The sequence below is a fragment of the Lynx rufus genome, unplaced genomic scaffold, assembly GCF_022079265.1.
Source record: "Lynx rufus isolate CCGP_SWC_20201006 ecotype Redwood Valley unplaced genomic scaffold, mLynRuf1.p SCAF_2, whole genome shotgun sequence".
Classification (NCBI taxonomy): Eukaryota; Metazoa; Chordata; class Mammalia; order Carnivora; family Felidae; genus Lynx; species Lynx rufus.
In genome coordinates this window covers 205,723,590-205,740,699 of record NW_025814834.1, presented here as the reverse complement: position 1 = coordinate 205,740,699, position 17,110 = coordinate 205,723,590, and the positions used below count along the sequence as shown (strand labels likewise).

The following is a 17,110-nucleotide window of genomic DNA, read 5'->3' as shown; positions in this document are numbered from 1 at the left end:
CCCTCTCAGCCCCTTCCTCTCTGCGAACCAACCAGCAAATTGACTGCTGGCCTTTTGGGATCCTTCCACCTCCCCCCCCCCCCCGCTAGTTCTAGGTGTAGGGGGAGGCAGAGGGGAGCAGTAGAACACCCACCCCAGACTGAGCTCCCTGGGAGCCCGGAGTTTGAGCACCAGCCTGCAGTCTGTGACTTTCCGCAAGTCGTTTGCCCTCTCTGGGCCTGAGTTTCCACCCGTACAATGAGGATGTCAGCTCACAGCCCCTCCTCTGGGCCGTGGAATCCTCTAGTGCTTGGCCTCTGGGTCAGCCCAAGAATCCAGCCAAGGGGTGGGGCCACCTGCTTGGCAGGCGTGCCTCCCCCACCCGACCCCTTTCTAGTCCCAAGCAGAGTCTCCTCTCCCTTGTTCCGTGCGGCTCCCAGCAGCTGTTCCTCAGGCCCAGGCAGAGAGCCCGGCTTGGCGCGTCTCTGGCTGAGGCCGATGAGAGAAAACAGGTTAAAAGTTCAGCCCTTGTTCTCTCCAGGAAGAAAAATCTGTAGCATTCGGAGTGTGAAAAGGAACCCTTTTTTCAGCTCCAAAGCAGCACAATAGAACTTCCCTCCAATTTGCCATCAAAAAGACACCCTTGGCACTGGACTCCACCGTCCCTGGCACCCCTCCTCTCCCCTCACCAGCCCCCAGTGCAAAGGGACATAGTGGCCGCAGACATAGCCACAGGCGGTCACGGGGACACTGCTGCATCCTCTGTTGTCAGCTCGTGGGTCTGAGTGGGGTCACCTCTGGCTGAATGCTTCCTCCCATCCCCACCACCCCACCGTAGTTCAAGACCTTGTTCCTCCCATTTCGACCTTCACACCTTTGACCTGGGCAGTGTGCACCCTACCCCAACTATCCTCACCCTAATTCATCCAGCCCAGGTTATCCAACTAAGTCTCTAGAAGTTTGTAGGGTCGGAGGCAGGAGATCTGCACCTCCCACTCTGCTACCAACTCCTTTGTGATTTTTATGAAGTCTCGTCCCCTCTCTGTGCCTCAGTTGCCCTATGTCCAAAATGAAGCAGTTGGCTGGGCCAGAGATAGCATCTCAATTGGTGGGTGTCAGCTTCGTGGCACACTGTGGTGAGAAGCATCGTGCGGCCACAGAGTGTGGGCATTGATTAGTGATGTCTGCTTGGGCACAGAAGTGGAGCATAGAGGCCAGCACACCTTACCTACTCCTGCAGAGCTAGGTGGTAAGGAAGGTCCAGCTGTGAGCTTCTAGGTCTCTGTGCCTACTCTCTCATGGCCGTTATGTGTACATGGCTCGTCACCACTACTAGACTGAACAACTCCATAGTAAGGTCTTGCTATTCACCGTTTTCTCTCCCAAGGTACCCACTGCCTGGCACAGAAGGGGCATCAGGATATATTTGTTGGATGAATGCTTGAAAGGGGCCAATTTAAATCTGCTCAGTGCCTTGCAGTTCAGCTCCAAAAGTGTCTTGAATTCCTTGTGGCAGGGAAGGGGGAGTGGGAAAGGGTCCTAAGCCTTATCTGGGGGTGAATAGGGCTCTTTCTAGCCCTTGGGGGTCTCCTTTGTCATAGGCTATGTGGCTCCTTCCTTCCAGCTGCTGGAGAGAGGAGGGTGGGCGAGTGGGGCCCTGGCTGGTTCAGAAGCTGATTTGAGTTTCCTGAATCCCCAGAGGGCAGGTGATGGACTAGACTCACTTGGCACAGTGCTCACCCTCAACACCCCTCCACTCCTAGGGCCCTATCCTAGGGGCACAGTTGACCGAGGCCTAGGGGAGGGAGCCCCAGTGTGGAGATGCTCTAGAGGACTCTAGGTGCCTGAAGAAGGGGGAAGGTGTCCCTGATTGGAAGTGTGGGCCAGAGAGCCAAGGTAGGGTAACTAATGGGGCTCAGCTGGGACCAAAGGGAGACCTTTCTAAGGCCCACATTTCAGTTTTTGAGAATTTGATGCAAGCTGAAAAAGCAGACACCCTAAGTTTTACATGAAATTTCAAGAGTTGCCTGGTGGACTCCCTGAAGCCCACCCAGGAGACTCCAGGTTAAGACCCTAATCCACCAGTAAGGGAGGGAAGTGGCAGTGGCAAGACTGGTGGGACACGATGGGCTCACAAAGGGCATGACCCTGCGTAGAGGGGCTGGAGCTGGTCTTTAAGGGGGTGGGGCCTGGAGGAGCAGCATCAGACGATTGGCTGGGGCATGGGAGTGGGTGGGATTATGGGGCGGGACAGCCAGATGATTGATTGCCGCAATAGAAGTGGGTGGAGCTCTGTAAAGAAGGCCCCTTGAGGGGTGGGGGTCTTGGGGTGATTGACAGCACTCCGTAGGTGGGCGGCATTGACCCTTTGCTTTCCTCACAGAAACGCTGATGGACTCGACCACAGCGACGGCAGAGCTGGGCTGGATCGTGCATCCTCCATCAGGGGTGAGTCAGTGGTCCCCAAGCCCTGCCCAGTCCCTCAGAAGACCTGGGGTTTTGCTACAGGGCCTGGATGCCCCCTAAATTCCATCCCCTTTCCCTCTTTCAGGGCCCAGGGCTTGCCTCTCATTGCCCCACCCTATTGGTCCCCTACTATTTGGAGTGCCGGTTACCATGACAACATGTTGGATGCTTTCAGCCTTTATCCCATGGCATCCTTGGGGCAAGGCTGAGAAGTAGGAATTCGCATTGCCCCCATTTTACAGATGAGGAAAGTGAACTGTCATTTTCTGAGCACCCACTTATCATATACTGTATCAAGGAAGCACGTTTACACACATCTTCTCCAATAATAAGGGGAGGAAAGACCTCAGTTTTACAGGTAAGGAAACTGAGGCTCAGAGAGGTGTAGCCGCCTGCCAGGGACGTTACACCTAGTTAGTGATGGGGCTCAGGTTTGTGTCCAGGGCTGTGACCGAGCCTTCTGCGTACCCATAACACAAGGCTTCCCCGAAAATCTCTCTGACCACTTCCATGGCCCCCCTACTTTCCTGGGGCCAGTGGTTTGAGCCCATGTAGGCTGTGAGCCCCTCAAAAGCGAGAGCAAGCACAATCTGAGATTCCTCTTTCTTCCCACACCAGCCAGCCCAGCGCTTACATACAGGCTGTGGGGTCAGACATGCCTGAAATTCTGTCTCAGCTCTGCCACTCACCAGCCATGTGATTTGGGGCCAGTTCCTTAGCCTGCCTGAGCATCAGTTTCCTTATCTATAAAACGATGTTGGTCATGTCCTCTGCGCAGGATTGGTGTGAGGTTTTCCCGCACGGCGTCTTGCACGGTGCCCGGTGATAAGTAGCTACAGTAGTCCCACCATCACCATTGTCCTCGCCACCGGTTTTCATATCATTCCCTCCTCATTCCCCTGGGTCCCCACAGCCCATCTCTTCCCTCCCCGCCATCCCAGCGCCTCCACTGGGACTCGGCCGCTGCCCCAAGGAGCTACATCCCCCCCACCCCCCACCCCAGGCCTGTGTTCTCAATAGGCAGGGCCCTAGGGTCAGGCCTCTTTCTGTGGCTCTTTCTTGTCACCAATTTTCCATCTGCGAAGGCGGCTGGGCCCACAGCCCCACCCTATCAGTAATGAGGCCAGGCTGGGCTGCAGGGCCCCCGGACGCAATTATTTGGGGTGTTTAGGCTGCAGGGCCTCCGCATGTTAATTAGAGAGAGGGGAGAAAGGCAGAGTGCTCTAATTAAGTGCTCTAATTAAGTTCTGAAGAAGAGCAGTGGTTGTAACAAGGGGCTGACTTTGTCACATGGTGCCACCAAAAAAAAAAAAAAAAAAGCAATGTAGGGAGCTTCAGAGCCACCACTGACATAGAGGCTGGGCTAGCAGGCTCCAGCTCGGCCTTCCCCACGGGCACCGGCCTTTCACAACATCAACCCTCCCCAGGCCACTGCACTGCCCCGCACAGATTTGGCCCAGATATCCGAGGGAGGCCAAAGGACAAGGAACACCGACTTCAGGGTGACACCTCTATACCACCACCTGCCTCCCCCTCCTCCACCCAGCTGGGGAAATCGAGACCCAGCAAGGAGAAGTGACTTGCCCCAGGCCACACATCAAGTTAGCAGGGCAGGGGCAAAACCCAGGACTCCTGGGGTACTTGTGGGTCCTTGTGTTTCGAGGCTGTGTGCTCAAGTGCAGGAATGGGTCTGGGTCTGTGTGGCTTGGGTCAGATGACCTCACTTCCCTGGTCTCTGCTCCCTCATCTGTAACATGGAGATAATAATATGCACCATGTGTGACCATAATGACAAAGAAATGAGGTCCTCTTACAGCACCCACCCCAGGCTGGCATGGCTAGGAGGGGGTGCTGTGCTGTTGGGGCTCTTTTGGGTCTACCCCAGGTAAAGGCAGCCCAGTGCCAAAGAGGGGGGTGCGTGGCTACTCTCAGTAAGCTTTCGGCCCCCCCGGGGAGACCAGGCCGAGAGGGCCAGGAGTACTCAGCCCCCGCCCAGACCAGGCCGGTTGTCCCCAAAGACCCAAGGGAGAGCCAGTGAATGCAAACACCACAAGAGGTTCCAGAAGGATGGGCAGAGAAGAGGAGAGGGTTCTCGAGGAGGGCACAAAAGTGTGAACAAAGGCTCAGCACGTGAGGGTTGGCCTGTGAGGGTGTGTGAGGAGACGTGTGCCCCGCACCCTTCATCCCCAGCTTTCCGTGGCCCTGCCCGGTGCCACCCAGCAGTGGGGCTCGGGAATCCCTTAGCTGGGTGTGCGAGAGCCAGGCTGGGGTCCAGGGAAGGTGCTGAAGCACATGCCGCAGGCAGGAAGGGAGTGAGTCTCCCTCCAGGTACCATCTTAACCACTTTAGGCCCCAGAACAGACCGCTCGTCTTCCCCATCACGGGGGTGAGAGCTCTTCTTCTGTCAGCCTGGGAATCCCCTAGGGTAAGGACTGTGTCTCCCAGATCGGAATAGGAGCTCCCAGTAGGCGGAAGTTCTGTCTCCCCCATCAGACTAGTACTCCCCAGACACAAAGCTATGTCTGCTCTCAGCAGAGGAATCCCCTCAGGCTGGGCCTCTCCCTGATTTTCCTTCCAGGTGGGAGCTTCCCAGGAGCGGGGGCCATGTCTCCTTTATTGCCCTGGAGTGAGGGTCACATCGCCCGTATAAATCAGGGGAAAACCAAGAGCAGCGTGTGTGCCCTTCCCACCAGACTGACATGTCTCCCTCACAGTGTGGGGAATTCCTGGGGGCCAAGTCCATGTCTGCACCTCAGCTTGGGAGTTCTCTGATGGTACGACTCACATCTCCATCGTCAGACTAGAAGATGCCCGAGGTAGAGGCTGTGCCTCCCCCGTTAGACTAGGAGGCCCCCAGTGGCCAGAGTCCTATTTGCACCCAGCAGACTGAAGGGTTCCCTAAGGCAGGGTCTGTGTCTCGCCCATAGACAGACGATCCCTGGGGATGAGCCCCATCTCCCCCACCTGACTAGCGTTTCACCCGCAGTGGGAAGAGGTGAGTGGCTACGATGAGAACATGAACACGATCCGCACGTACCAGGTGTGCAATGTGTTTGAGTCGAGCCAGAACAACTGGCTACGGACCAAGTTCATCCGGCGCCGTGGTGCCCACCGCATCCACGTGGAGATGAAGTTCTCCGTGCGTGACTGCAGCAGCATCCCCAGCGTGCCCGGCTCCTGCAAGGAGACCTTCAACCTCTATTACTATGAGGCCGACTTCGACTCGGCCACCAAGACCTTCCCCAACTGGATGGAGAATCCGTGGGTGAAGGTGGACACCATTGCGGCCGACGAGAGCTTCTCCCAGGTGGACCTGGGTGGCCGGGTCATGAAGATCAACACCGAGGTGCGGAGCTTCGGGCCGGTGTCCCGCAACGGCTTCTACCTGGCCTTCCAGGACTACGGTGGCTGCATGTCCCTTATTGCCGTGCGTGTCTTCTACCGCAAGTGCCCCCGCATCATCCAGAATGGCGCCGTCTTCCAGGAGACACTGTCGGGGGCTGAGAGCACATCGCTGGTGGCTGCCCGGGGCAGCTGTATCGCCAATGCCGAGGAGGTGGACGTGCCCATCAAGCTGTACTGTAATGGGGACGGCGAGTGGCTCGTACCCATCGGGCGCTGCATGTGCAAAGCCGGCTTCGAGGCCGTGGAGAACGGCACGGTCTGCAGAGGTAAGGACTGCCGCAGTGGGGCAGGTGCCCCTGCAAGCGCGTGGAGTTGGTATTGGCTGCGGACCTGGGCCTGGGGTCCCAGGCTGGCAAGGGCAGTGGCCTGGAGCCGACCGTGAGGCGCTCTTTGGCCGGGTTTCCAAACGTGCAGCCACTGTTTGGTGTCTTGGAGGGAGACATTTGAAGAGCGCTTCTTGAATGGCAAGAGCGTGCAAGGTGCTTTTCGTTGGTGCCAGGATAGACGTTTCTCGTTTTAATTATTACATGACTATTAACAGTGGCAAGTGGTGCTGTATGTCTCCATCTGCGAAAGTGATGTGGTTTCCTTTTTGCGGAAATAAGTCACAGTAAGTAACAGTTGTAAGTTCAGACTTCTTGGACTTTGGCTGGATCGGTCAGTAGAGGCCAGGTTAGATTGAAGTGACCAAACAATAGACGTATATTTCTTGCCCAGTGCTACCTGTCCCTCGTGGGTCGGCCCCAGGATTCCTCCCTCTGGGAGCCATACTGGATGGAGGAGCCGCCATTTGCAATGTTGTGATCACGAGGACGGAAGGAAGCGGTGTGAGCTGGGTTGTGTGCCGGCTCTAGAGTTCTGCCTCAATGGCTGTGCACACTCCTCTGGACACTTCAGTGGCCAAGGCAAGTCACGCGCTTACTTCCGATCCTCGCAGGTGGGGAGGTGAGCCAGGCCTCCTGACCACCACTTCTGTGGGCCGAGCACCTTCTAGGTCTAACTCCTTTAATGCTCACAAGAGCCCTGTGAGAGAAAGTGCCATTTATATGAAGACATCGAGGCTCAGAGAGTGAGTGGGGGAGCCAGGAGTCTTACCCAGGCAGTGTGATTCCAGGCCCACCCTTAGCCACCGTGCCACTTTGGTTAACTTAAGGAAACATTCTAAGTCAGCAGTGGTACGGGTGGTGTTTATTATGGTGAAGAATTGTGGAGGTGGTTTGCAAACCTAAGAAGTTTGTAAGAGGCGGTGCACGGTGGGTGGTAGAAGGCTGTGAAGGTAGACGGACCTGCATTCGAATACCACCCCTGTTATGAGCTGTCTGTCCTATGCTGAGTATGAAACCCTCTTTCATAGGGTACTTCCGAAGACTCAACAAGTCAAGACTGTAAAGCATCTATAATGACTTGCAGTATACAGTAGGAGCTTAATAAATGTTGACTAAACGACACGTGTACAAAGCTCGACCTGGTGCAGGTACTCTACAATGTGAGCTGTGATGGTGATTTAAAGCCCTATTTGATTTAAAGCCCAGTCGGGTCCCGGGGTCCCCCATGTGCCAGGCAAAGAGTCTGGACCCTATTCCAGGGTCCCTGAAGCACCGGTGAAAGTGTGGCCTGAGGTAGCTGCAGTGACCCTCCCCTTTATAAAATGCTGTCACATCCACTGTCCCTGTTCCTACCCTCCATGCTCTGAAGCAGCATTTTAAAGGTGCCTGGGAGGGCACGTGGGGTGCAAGAGACAGCAGAGGAGCCTGTGGGGAAGCAGCAGCCGTGTTCGCAAGAGGTGGTGGCTCTCTGGAGTGGGCATCCACTGTGCAGGGAAGGAGCCAGGCTAGAATGAAGGGGTGTGAGGAGGGTGAGTGAGAAGGATGGCATGTGCAGGAAAGGAGGAAACAGTGAAGTCCGGCTTGCAGGGAGGTGACAGTCCTGGAAAAGGACATTTGGGGAAAAAAGCTGGTTTCTGGGGGAAGATAACAGATCTGGCTTTCTATACTTGAGTGTTGAAAGTGCACAGCCTCAGGAGGTGGCGGGCCATGGGGGCCGCAGGGCAGAATCAGTCACTCCTCGCTCATTGTTTATTCACTCATCAAACCTCGCCCGCGCCTGCTCTGTGTCAAGGCCTTGTGCTGAGCGTCGGGTGAGACAGACAAGAATGCGGCTGTGGCCCTGCCGTCTAGGAGCTCACGGTCTAGCAGGGGACGCAGACTGTAAATGAACAAGGGAGGGCATGCCTTTGACTTACTTTGATTGGAACCACTTGGGTTGCAGTGGGCACAGAAAGAGAAGGGCTTCCCAGAGGAGGTGACATTGGGGCTGAGTCTTGGGAGAGGCATATGTTGACTGGGTGGCCCGGGCCTTCTGGAGGATGGATCTACAAGGATCTGGGGACATGAAGCACCACGGGTTAGGGGGGACTGGTACAGCGTCTGACCTGGCTGTGGCTGGGGTTCGGGGAGGGACAGAGGAAGAACTGTCACCGGAAGGTGCCCAGATGAAAAGGTGCACTAGTCACCCATTGCTGCATAACAAGTCGCCCCAGAACGTCACAGCTGAAAACAAAAGCATTTGTTTTTCTCAGTTTCTTAGGCTCAGGGATGCAGGTATGGCTTCGGGGGGCTTCCTCTGGTGCAAGGTCTCTCCTGGGACTGCAGCTACGCTCTTGGCCGGGGGCTGCGGTATTATCTGATGGCATCACCGGGGAGGGGTCTGCTTCCACATTCACCCGCATGGTTGATTGCAGGCTTTGGTCCCTCGCCACAGGGATGCACATGGGCAATGGCTTCCCCCAGAGCGGCTGACCTGAGAGCGTTAGAGAGAGCACCCACAACAGAAACCACAGTCTTTTTATGACCTCATCTCAGAAGTGACATCTCATTGCTTCTGCTGTATTCTCTTTGTTAAAAGCCAGTCACCCAGTTCAGCCCACACTCCAGGAGAGGGAATTACGTGAGGTGTGAGTGCCAGGAGGTGGGGTCACTGAGGCCATCATAGAGGCCGCCTGGCACAGGCAGGTGCTCCAAGTCCGAGCTTCTCCGTGCAAGTAGGCCCCGCCCCCCTCCAGCCCACCTCCCCAGACCTACGGCCAGCCTGCCTGCCCCAGGCCCAGCCTAGCCCAGCCAGCCACTGGGTGTGAGTGGAGGCCAGTCAGGGTGTGATTAATGAGCTCAGGAAGCCAGAAGGACACCAGCCGATGCCGTGGCCTGTGCTGTGGCCACCCAGATGTGGGGCTACTCCAGCGCAAGTCCCAGAGGCACTGGTCCCACTGGCCCGGGATGTGTAGGGCTGGTGGCTACAGCTCACATCTGAGTGGTTGGCGACATGCTTTCTCAGTCTCCAGTCTCCAATTCAGGGATTCTTGGCCTTGACTCTGCCTCAGAATCCACTGGGAAGTTAGTTAAAATGCAGATTCCTGGGTCTGGTGCAAACCTCTACCCCAGGTCTGATTCTGTGGCTCTGATGGGCCAAGAATCAGCATTTTTACTGTATTATCATTTTTTTTTTTTATTTGGAGGAAAGAGAGAGAGCACAAGCAGGGGAGAGGGGCAGAGGAAGAGACGAAGAGAATCTTAAGCAGGGTCCACGCTCAACGCAGAGCCTGATGCAGGGCTCGATCCCACAACCCTGGGACCATGACCTGGGCCAAAATCAAGAGTCGGATGCTCAACCAATTGAGCTATCCAGGCGCCCTAAGAATCAACATTTTTAAAATTTTTTTTTTTCAACGTTTATTTATTTTTGGGACAGAGAGAGACAGAGCATGAACGGGGGAGGGGCAGAGAGAGAGGGAGACACAGAATCGGAAACAGGCTCCAGGCTCTGAGCCATCAGCCCAGAGCCTGATGCGGGGCTCGAACTCACGGACCGCGAGATCGTGACCTGGCTGAAGTCGGACGCTTAACCGACTGCGCCACCCAGGCGCCCCAAGAATCAACATTTTTAAACAAGCAGCCCTCATGTTTCTGTAACAGGACCATTAGCTCAGACACGTGGTGTGGTAACATACCCTTGGTCAGACAAACAGAACTTCAAGCCAGATCCGTGACCGCAGGCCCAGCCCGGGAACATCCACCCTCGGGGATGGAAGGGGTCATTAGCAGAATCTACAGGAGAGTGTGGTTTGGGAAGATCCATTTAATATTGAGGCATAACTTGATAGGAAAAAATCCATTGCTTTGTTAATACAATTGGAGAAGATAAGGCCGGATAAAGTCTCCTTGACAGATGACAAGTAAGTAGATGAGTCCTCAGGGGAGTGGCAGCCATCCTGGGAGGGTGAAGGGGTGGGGGGGACAGACAGTGGTGGTTAACGAAAGGTTGGGAGTTTCCAGTGCCCTGAGCGTTTCACCAAACAGCAGGCCAAACTGACTCAATCTGACCAACCTCCTCTGGTGCCTACTGTGTGCAGGGCGTAGTAGAGAAGGGAGGGGCCTGGAGAAGCCAGTCAACCGCTCAACAAGGATATATTAAGTACCTTCTGTGTGCCGCTTAGCCCTCCAGCAAATATAGAAGGCTCGACTTACCGTGGCCCGACTTAGAATTTTTTCAACTTCCCACTGGTGCTCTAGTGAGACACATTCAGCAGAAATTGTACTTCAGATTTTGAATGTTGATCTTTTTCCGGGCTGGTGATAGTTGGTTTGCTACTCTCTCCTTATGCTGGGCAGCCAGCCACACGATCATGAGGGCAGACAAGTGATGCAAGAACAACCATTCTGTACCCATGCAACCATTTTTTCCCCGCTTTCAGTACAGTATTCAATAAATTGCGTGAGATATAACAGGCTTCGTGTTAGAGGATGTTGCTCAACTGAGCACATTTAAGGTAAGTGAGAGTAAGCAATGTTGTGTGGTAGGTTGGGTGTATTAAGCGAGTTTTCCACTGACAATATTTTCGACTTGCAGTGGGTCTGTCAGGATGTAACCCCATCGTCAGTTGAGGCAGATCCGTATGTATCGGGTACCATCTATGAGCCAAGCCCACACCGATGCTGGGAAACACAGAAGCGAATGAGTTTTTAGTCTGAGTGGGTGGATGGGAGAAGACGGAGGCGAAAAGTTAGTGAGCAAATAAATAAAATAGTTATGGGCTGTGATGAATGAAAGGGGGGGAAAGCTGTAGCAAGAGAGAACAAAGAAGACTTGCTTTAGCCAGGTGGGCCAGGGAAGGCTCCTTGGAAGAGGTGTCACTTGAGGTGACAGGGGCCGCCCTGGGAAGGCTGGCGGAGAGCACCTGAGACACAGGGTTCGGCTCACTGGCTCCTGGGTGAGCAGGGGACTCAGACACATGGAGAATAAGGCAGAGTACGGTCTTTCCAGAAATGAGGTCCATCCAGTCAAAGCACTTTGAGAATGTGAGAAAGAAAGCATCTTTTCTGAAGAAGGCTTCAAGGAGGAGGTGACATTTGAACTGGGCCCTGAAGAGTGAGTAGGATTTGGATGGGTGAGAGGAAGGAGGTAATTGTAGGTCAGGGAACGCACTGCATGAATAAAGGCCCTGAGGTATGATGGTATAGGGTGTGTTTGGGGGGTGTCCTGTGCCCTACTGGGTGCAGGTGCTAGGGTGTGACTTCTCCCTGTTCATTCCTCTGTGCACTTTTTATTGGGTACCTGATCGGGACCTGCACTGGGCATACAGCTGGCAGGTGAGGGACTCTGGGGACTTCCTTCACAAGAACTCTGCCCCCTTCTCCTACCCCAGTCCCCAGTCTCCGCAACATCATGGTCTCCACCGGGGCTTGCCGTCAGCAGATCTGCCGGCGGGGTTGGGCTGGGGGCAGGAGGGGGGCCCTGGAACTCCTTCCCTGCAGCAGCTGCTCCCCCCAAGCTCCCAAGTCTGTTTCTTGACTCTTTCCAGATGTTCCTGGGCTTGATGGTGAATGTGCTCCTGCCTCAGTTTCTCCAAGTTTGTCTCTGTATCCCAGTTTCTCTTGGTCTCTCCTTCCCTACCTCAGCTCCTACTTGCCCCTGCCCATCAGATCCCCAGCCTAACCACTAGTGGGGACCCTGCCCTCCTCTCTCCCAGCAGCAGACCCGCATCTATCAGGGATCTGGAGGCAGTTCCACAGTGATCGTGATTGCTGTGTACTGTCGGGGTGTAATGGGATTTTTAATATTTAGCTTGGACAGGGAGAGGGGCTGTGAGCCAGCGGGGAGGGGGTGGGAGTGGGGGGCGGTTGCACGTTCATGTTGATCCTCTGGCTCCAGCTTAGACTCCCAGTTCCCAGCTGCTGGGCTTCTCCCAGCCTCTCCCTCTCCTCCACCCTGCCCTGCTTGGCAGCTCCTAGCCCTGCTACCCACCCACCCCACCCCCCACCTCCCCAGCCGTGACCTCTCCTTGACCTTGGCCCTGGAGACCTGGTTTCAAACCCCAGCTCTGACCCTCTCCCAGCCTTTGTTTTCTCATCTGCAAAACAGGATAAACAGAAAGGCTGCTGTGCAGAGTAAATGAGAAAATACCTAGAAAAGTGTTATAAAAATAAAAACAGGGACTTCTATGAACACCGTCTTCTGCTGTGAATGTTTTCCTCCCCCCTCTGATGAGCTTTTGATTTTGAGGAAAAAAAAACGTTTCCTTATCACAAAAGCAATGTAGGTCATTTGTGGAATCTTTAGAAATTACTGATAAGCAAAAAGGAGAAAATTAAAATCACCCAGAGATAGTCACTGTAACCGGCTGGTGGAGATCCTTCTAAGTGTATTTACACATATTGACTTATTTTTTATTTATTTATTTTTTGATGTTTATTTATTTTTGAGAGAGAGAGAGAGAAAGAGAGAACGTGAGCAGGGGAGGGGCAGAGAGAGAAGGAGACACAGAATCTGAAGCAGGCTCCAGGTTCTGAGCTGTCAGCACAGAGCCTGACGTGGGGCTCGAACTCACAAACTGTCAGATCCATGACCTGAGCCGAAGTCGGACCCTTAACCGACTCAGCCACCCAGAAGCCCCCCGTGTTGATTAATTTTAAAGAAAAAATGGACTCCCGCTAAAAATACACAAGGATTTTTGACGGATTGATATTTTACAGACACTTTCCCATGTCATGTTAGATCTCTGGCGTCATTTTGGAAGGCTCTTAGAATTCCATAGGAAAGATGTGTCATAATTTATTTACCAGTCCTCTGTTCGACATGTAATTGCTGGCCATTTTTCGCTCTTAATGAATGCTGGGATGCAAGTCATTGTCCCTGTCTCTTTGTGCACGATTACTGATATTTGAGTAGGTATGTTTCCAGATGTGGAATTGTGGGATCAAATGCTTTTTAGAGCTTGACACACAGGGCCAAGTTACCCTCCAGAGAGGGACCGTTCAGGTACCCTCCTGGCAGCAGACTTACACAGTGCCTGTTTCCCCACATGCTCACCAGTAGGAGATATTACGCCTGTTGCTTTGTTTTCTGTTTTTCTCCTAGAATCCTGTGCTCCCTCAGCCAAGGTAGGGAGGGGCCAGGGGTTATCTCTGGGCCCTCAGGGTTGGGTCCTGGGCCAACCTCAGGGTGGCCTCCTTCATACCCTGCTTTCAGTTCCAGCCCTTCCCATAGGGGCTGGACCAGTGGCCCAGATGCGAGTCTGTGGGGTAGGGTGCGGTCCGTCTTGGGGTGAGGAGGAGGGAGGCCTCCAGCTGGCAGGGCCTGTGCTGGCTGGGGAAAGGGTGTGAGGGTTGGAATGCTGGGTGGGAGGAGAGGCCCAGACCCCCACACAGAAAGTTCTGCTACATCTCTTCCAGGGCAGGGTGGAGACGCCCAGCTGGGGGAGCGGGAGGGGTAATAGGCATCCCCTCCAGACCCCCAGGCTCAGGCCAGGCCCAAGACCACACAGGCCAGCCTTTTGAAAAGGGGATTGGAGGGGACCTTGGCCAGCACACTCAGGCTATTCAGTTCTCTGCTCTTAAAAATTGAAGTTCCCCTTCCCCTGTGCTCTCAAAGCATCTTTGTTTACAACCCTCCATCCATCTGTCCATACACTGGTTCACCTGTCCAGCCAGCCAGCCAGCCATCAGAGATTCACTGAATACCAGCTTGTGACTTTTTTGCTTCTTAGAGAAGCCACCAGGAGGCTAGCACATATTGAGTGCCTGTCATGTGCCAGGTGCTGGGCCGGGCATTGGGGTTTTTGGAAAGGTCAGTTATGGGCCCTGCCCTCACAGACCACCCAGTCTAGAGATGTTGACAGACATGCCTGTAGGTAGTGAAGGTGGAAGGAGACAAAGGCACCCAACCTACCTAGGGAAGCATCAGCCAGGGCCTTGGTGGTCAGAGGAAGGCTTCTGGAAAGAGGAGCTGTTTAAGTGGAAGCCGAGTGAGGAGCAGGAGTTAGCCAGGTGAAGAGGAGGAGGTGCAAAGGCCCTGAGGCAGCTACAGTAGGTATTCCTAGAAAGGAAGGGAGGGCCACTTCAGCCCAATTTCCTCTCTGGGTCAACTATATGGAAGGAACTGAATATCAGGGCATGGGATAATATAGTCTTCATATCCCCTCGGGGGTCTGGGCAGGAAATACTGAACAGTTTTGTCCTGCCGTACTCATAACAGCTCCCCAGGCACCTATTGTGCACCAGACCCTGGGCCAGATGTGGGGACTGTAGAGAAGATGAAGCCCCTTCTTGCCTTCCTAGAACTTCCGGGGGGGGGGGGGGGGGAGATGGCTCCTTCTGTTACTATAGCCTTGGGGCACTTAGGAAGGAGTCTGGCAAAAGCTGGGGAGGCCCCCTGGAGGAGGAGCCATTTTTCCAGGGCTTTGGAGATTGAAAGGAACGAAAGGCAGGAATTAGTCCAGAAAAAGATGGTCAGAAATGATACTTTTTTAACCCTGGCCTCTTGCTGACCTCCCCTCCCCACCCCCACCCCCACCCCCCCGCCCCCAACAAGGTGTAGCCGGCTGGGGGTGGGGGTGGGGGTGTGGAGAGGAGAAATGTAGGCCAGAGGAGAAGGGTGGAGGGACTGCCAGGCTTTTTAGCTCCATGCCATCAAAGGGCTGAGTGAGGCAGAGGCTGCGAGGAATCCTGAAGGCTAGGCAGTCCCTCCTGTGTGCCCAGTGCTGTGTTACACGCTCCAGGATCTTTTCGAATCTTCTGTTGATATCATTATTAGCTCCATTTCACAAATGATGAGACTGAGGTCCAGGGAAGGTCTTGTGCCCAAGACCACACAGTCAGTAAGCAGCGGAGGCAGAACGGGAACTTGGCTTTCTGCAACCGCTGAACAACTGATTAACCAGAATGCGGTGAGGCCTGGATATACTCTGTCCTGCCCACCTCCCAGATTGCTGAGGGGCCCCGGAGGTGGTGGCGGTGAAGGGCTTACACTCAGGACTGTGGGGCCGCCCTGGTGGGACAATCTGAAGGGCTTCCTGGTAGGAGAGGGAGGCTTGTGGCTGGGCCTTGAAGGACGAGTTGCTTTCATATCGAGATGCTGGGCACAATGGAATGCTGTCCCAGAGCAGAGATTCAGGGGTGGAGAAGCCCTTGTGGGTCTCTTCTCCTCATGCTCAAGGGACAGAAGACCTCCAGGAGGGACATGCACCCACCCCTCGTCTAACCTCTGGCCAAACAGAAGAGTCTGTTTGCTCCCACACAGCATTTACCGAATGCTCACCTCGTCTCTCAAACTGCACGGTAACCTTGTTGAATGTCCCCAGCGGACTAGGAAGCAGACTGGGGCCCACGGTCACACTCCTCGGAGTTGGCAGGGTAGGTGTGCATTCTCATGCCCCCCGCTTCTGATTCCTCCCACTTCTTGGAGGTGGCGAAAAGGCTTTGTGGCAGGCACCCAGTGCTCGCGTTTGTTAGGAGCTTCCTGTGGACCAGGCAGCTCTCACTCTGGGTCTCAATGACTCTCAGTCCCCCCTGGGAGTTAGGCATCATCATTTCTGTTTTACAGAGGGGAAACTGAGGCCCAGAGAGAGCAAGCAGCTTGTCTGAGGTAACACGGTTACGGAGGGATAGGACTGGAGCGCAGGCCCTCTGACTCTGGAGCCCCTGTGCTGTCCTCTCTCGGCCCCAGACTGGCGTGGGACCCTGAAGGCACCAAGGCCCATGGTTTGGTCACAGGCTGCCTCCACAGCGCTCTGGCAAGACCGTAAACAGCTGGGGAAGCTCCCCTCCCTCCAGCCGCTGCCTTTACATCTGGCTGGGCTTCAGGATCTGGCGAGAGAGGCCCGTTTATTGAGGAAGTTTATGCATTTAACAGTTTAAGCCTTTCTAAGCCTGTGGTACAACAGGATTTGGGAGCCGTTAACAATTCCGTGTGGTTAAGAGATTTTCATTGCTCTGCGGCAGCTGGCTCAGGCCCCACAGGCCCCATTCTGGCCTCCACCCCGCCCTGCGGGGCACCCCCTCCCCGGGGCCCTTTGTCCTCAGCCCCCATCCTGCTGCTTCTCCCTGCTCCCCCCTCCTCCGAACCTTTAGGTATGAACTTTGACCTCAGAGGAGGAGCAGGCCCAGAGAGGGGAATTTCCAGGCCTGTCGGCCAGGGCCACACAGCAGGTAAGAGGCTTGAATTGACCTGCCTGGAGAAGCCCGAGTCCTTTCTCCCACCCCAGACTGCTTTCCTTGGGGGACATCATATTGTTAATTCCTCACCGGCAGAACGGACAGAGCCCCTCTGAGACCACCATGTGTTCGAGCCCTACCAAGGCTTTGGGCAGAGGGGGTGGGGTGACTCATTCACCTTGTCAGGTCCAGAGCTAGAATCAGAACCCAGGCCTCCTAAAGTCCTAATGAGAATTCTTCACACTATACCAAACTGGTGGGGTTTTTTCCATAGCTTGGGGGGGAAATGCCATTTGTAATTATAATGTCTTACATATGCACAGTATTTATTTACTTACACCCTGCCTTGTTCCAGAAGAGATTAGAGGCTGCTTTTGTATAGCATTTGGTCTCACCCTATGAGATACTTTGATCTGCATGATACCCACATGAGAGAAGCAAGGCGAGGGTTATTATCGGCATTTTAGAGACGAGGAAAACTCAAGTCAAGAGAGGACCTGACTTCCCCAGGACCACATTACAGTTTGGGCCAGAACCGGAACTAGATGACATGGGCTCCCTCTGGAGAGACAGACAGCCTCCACCCTTGGCCTCCGTGTCTGCAGGCATGAGACCCCGGGGCCCCCCCTGAAACTCCACAGGGGACCTTAGTCTCCATCTGGGTGGGAAGAGGTGGTCCACCCCAGGGATGAGTCGCTCGCAGCTCGGATGCAAGGTTTGGGTGAAAAGGAACGTGGAGGTGAGTTTGGTGGGATGTGAACTGGCTCCTGAATCCT

General features: G+C 54.6%; 1 protein-coding gene across 1 annotated transcript in view; it reads left to right on the top strand.

The window, feature by feature from the left end:
• The window catches only part of EPHB2 (EPH receptor B2), a 138,241-nt gene that overhangs the window by 10,719 nt on the left and 110,412 nt on the right, over window positions 1-17,110 (top strand). The window contains 3 exon segments of the mRNA XM_047082379.1: window positions 1,033-1,115; window positions 2,363-2,427; window positions 5,432-6,116. Coding sequence (XP_046938335.1) covers window positions 1,033-1,115; window positions 2,363-2,427; window positions 5,432-6,116 — 833 coding nt within the window.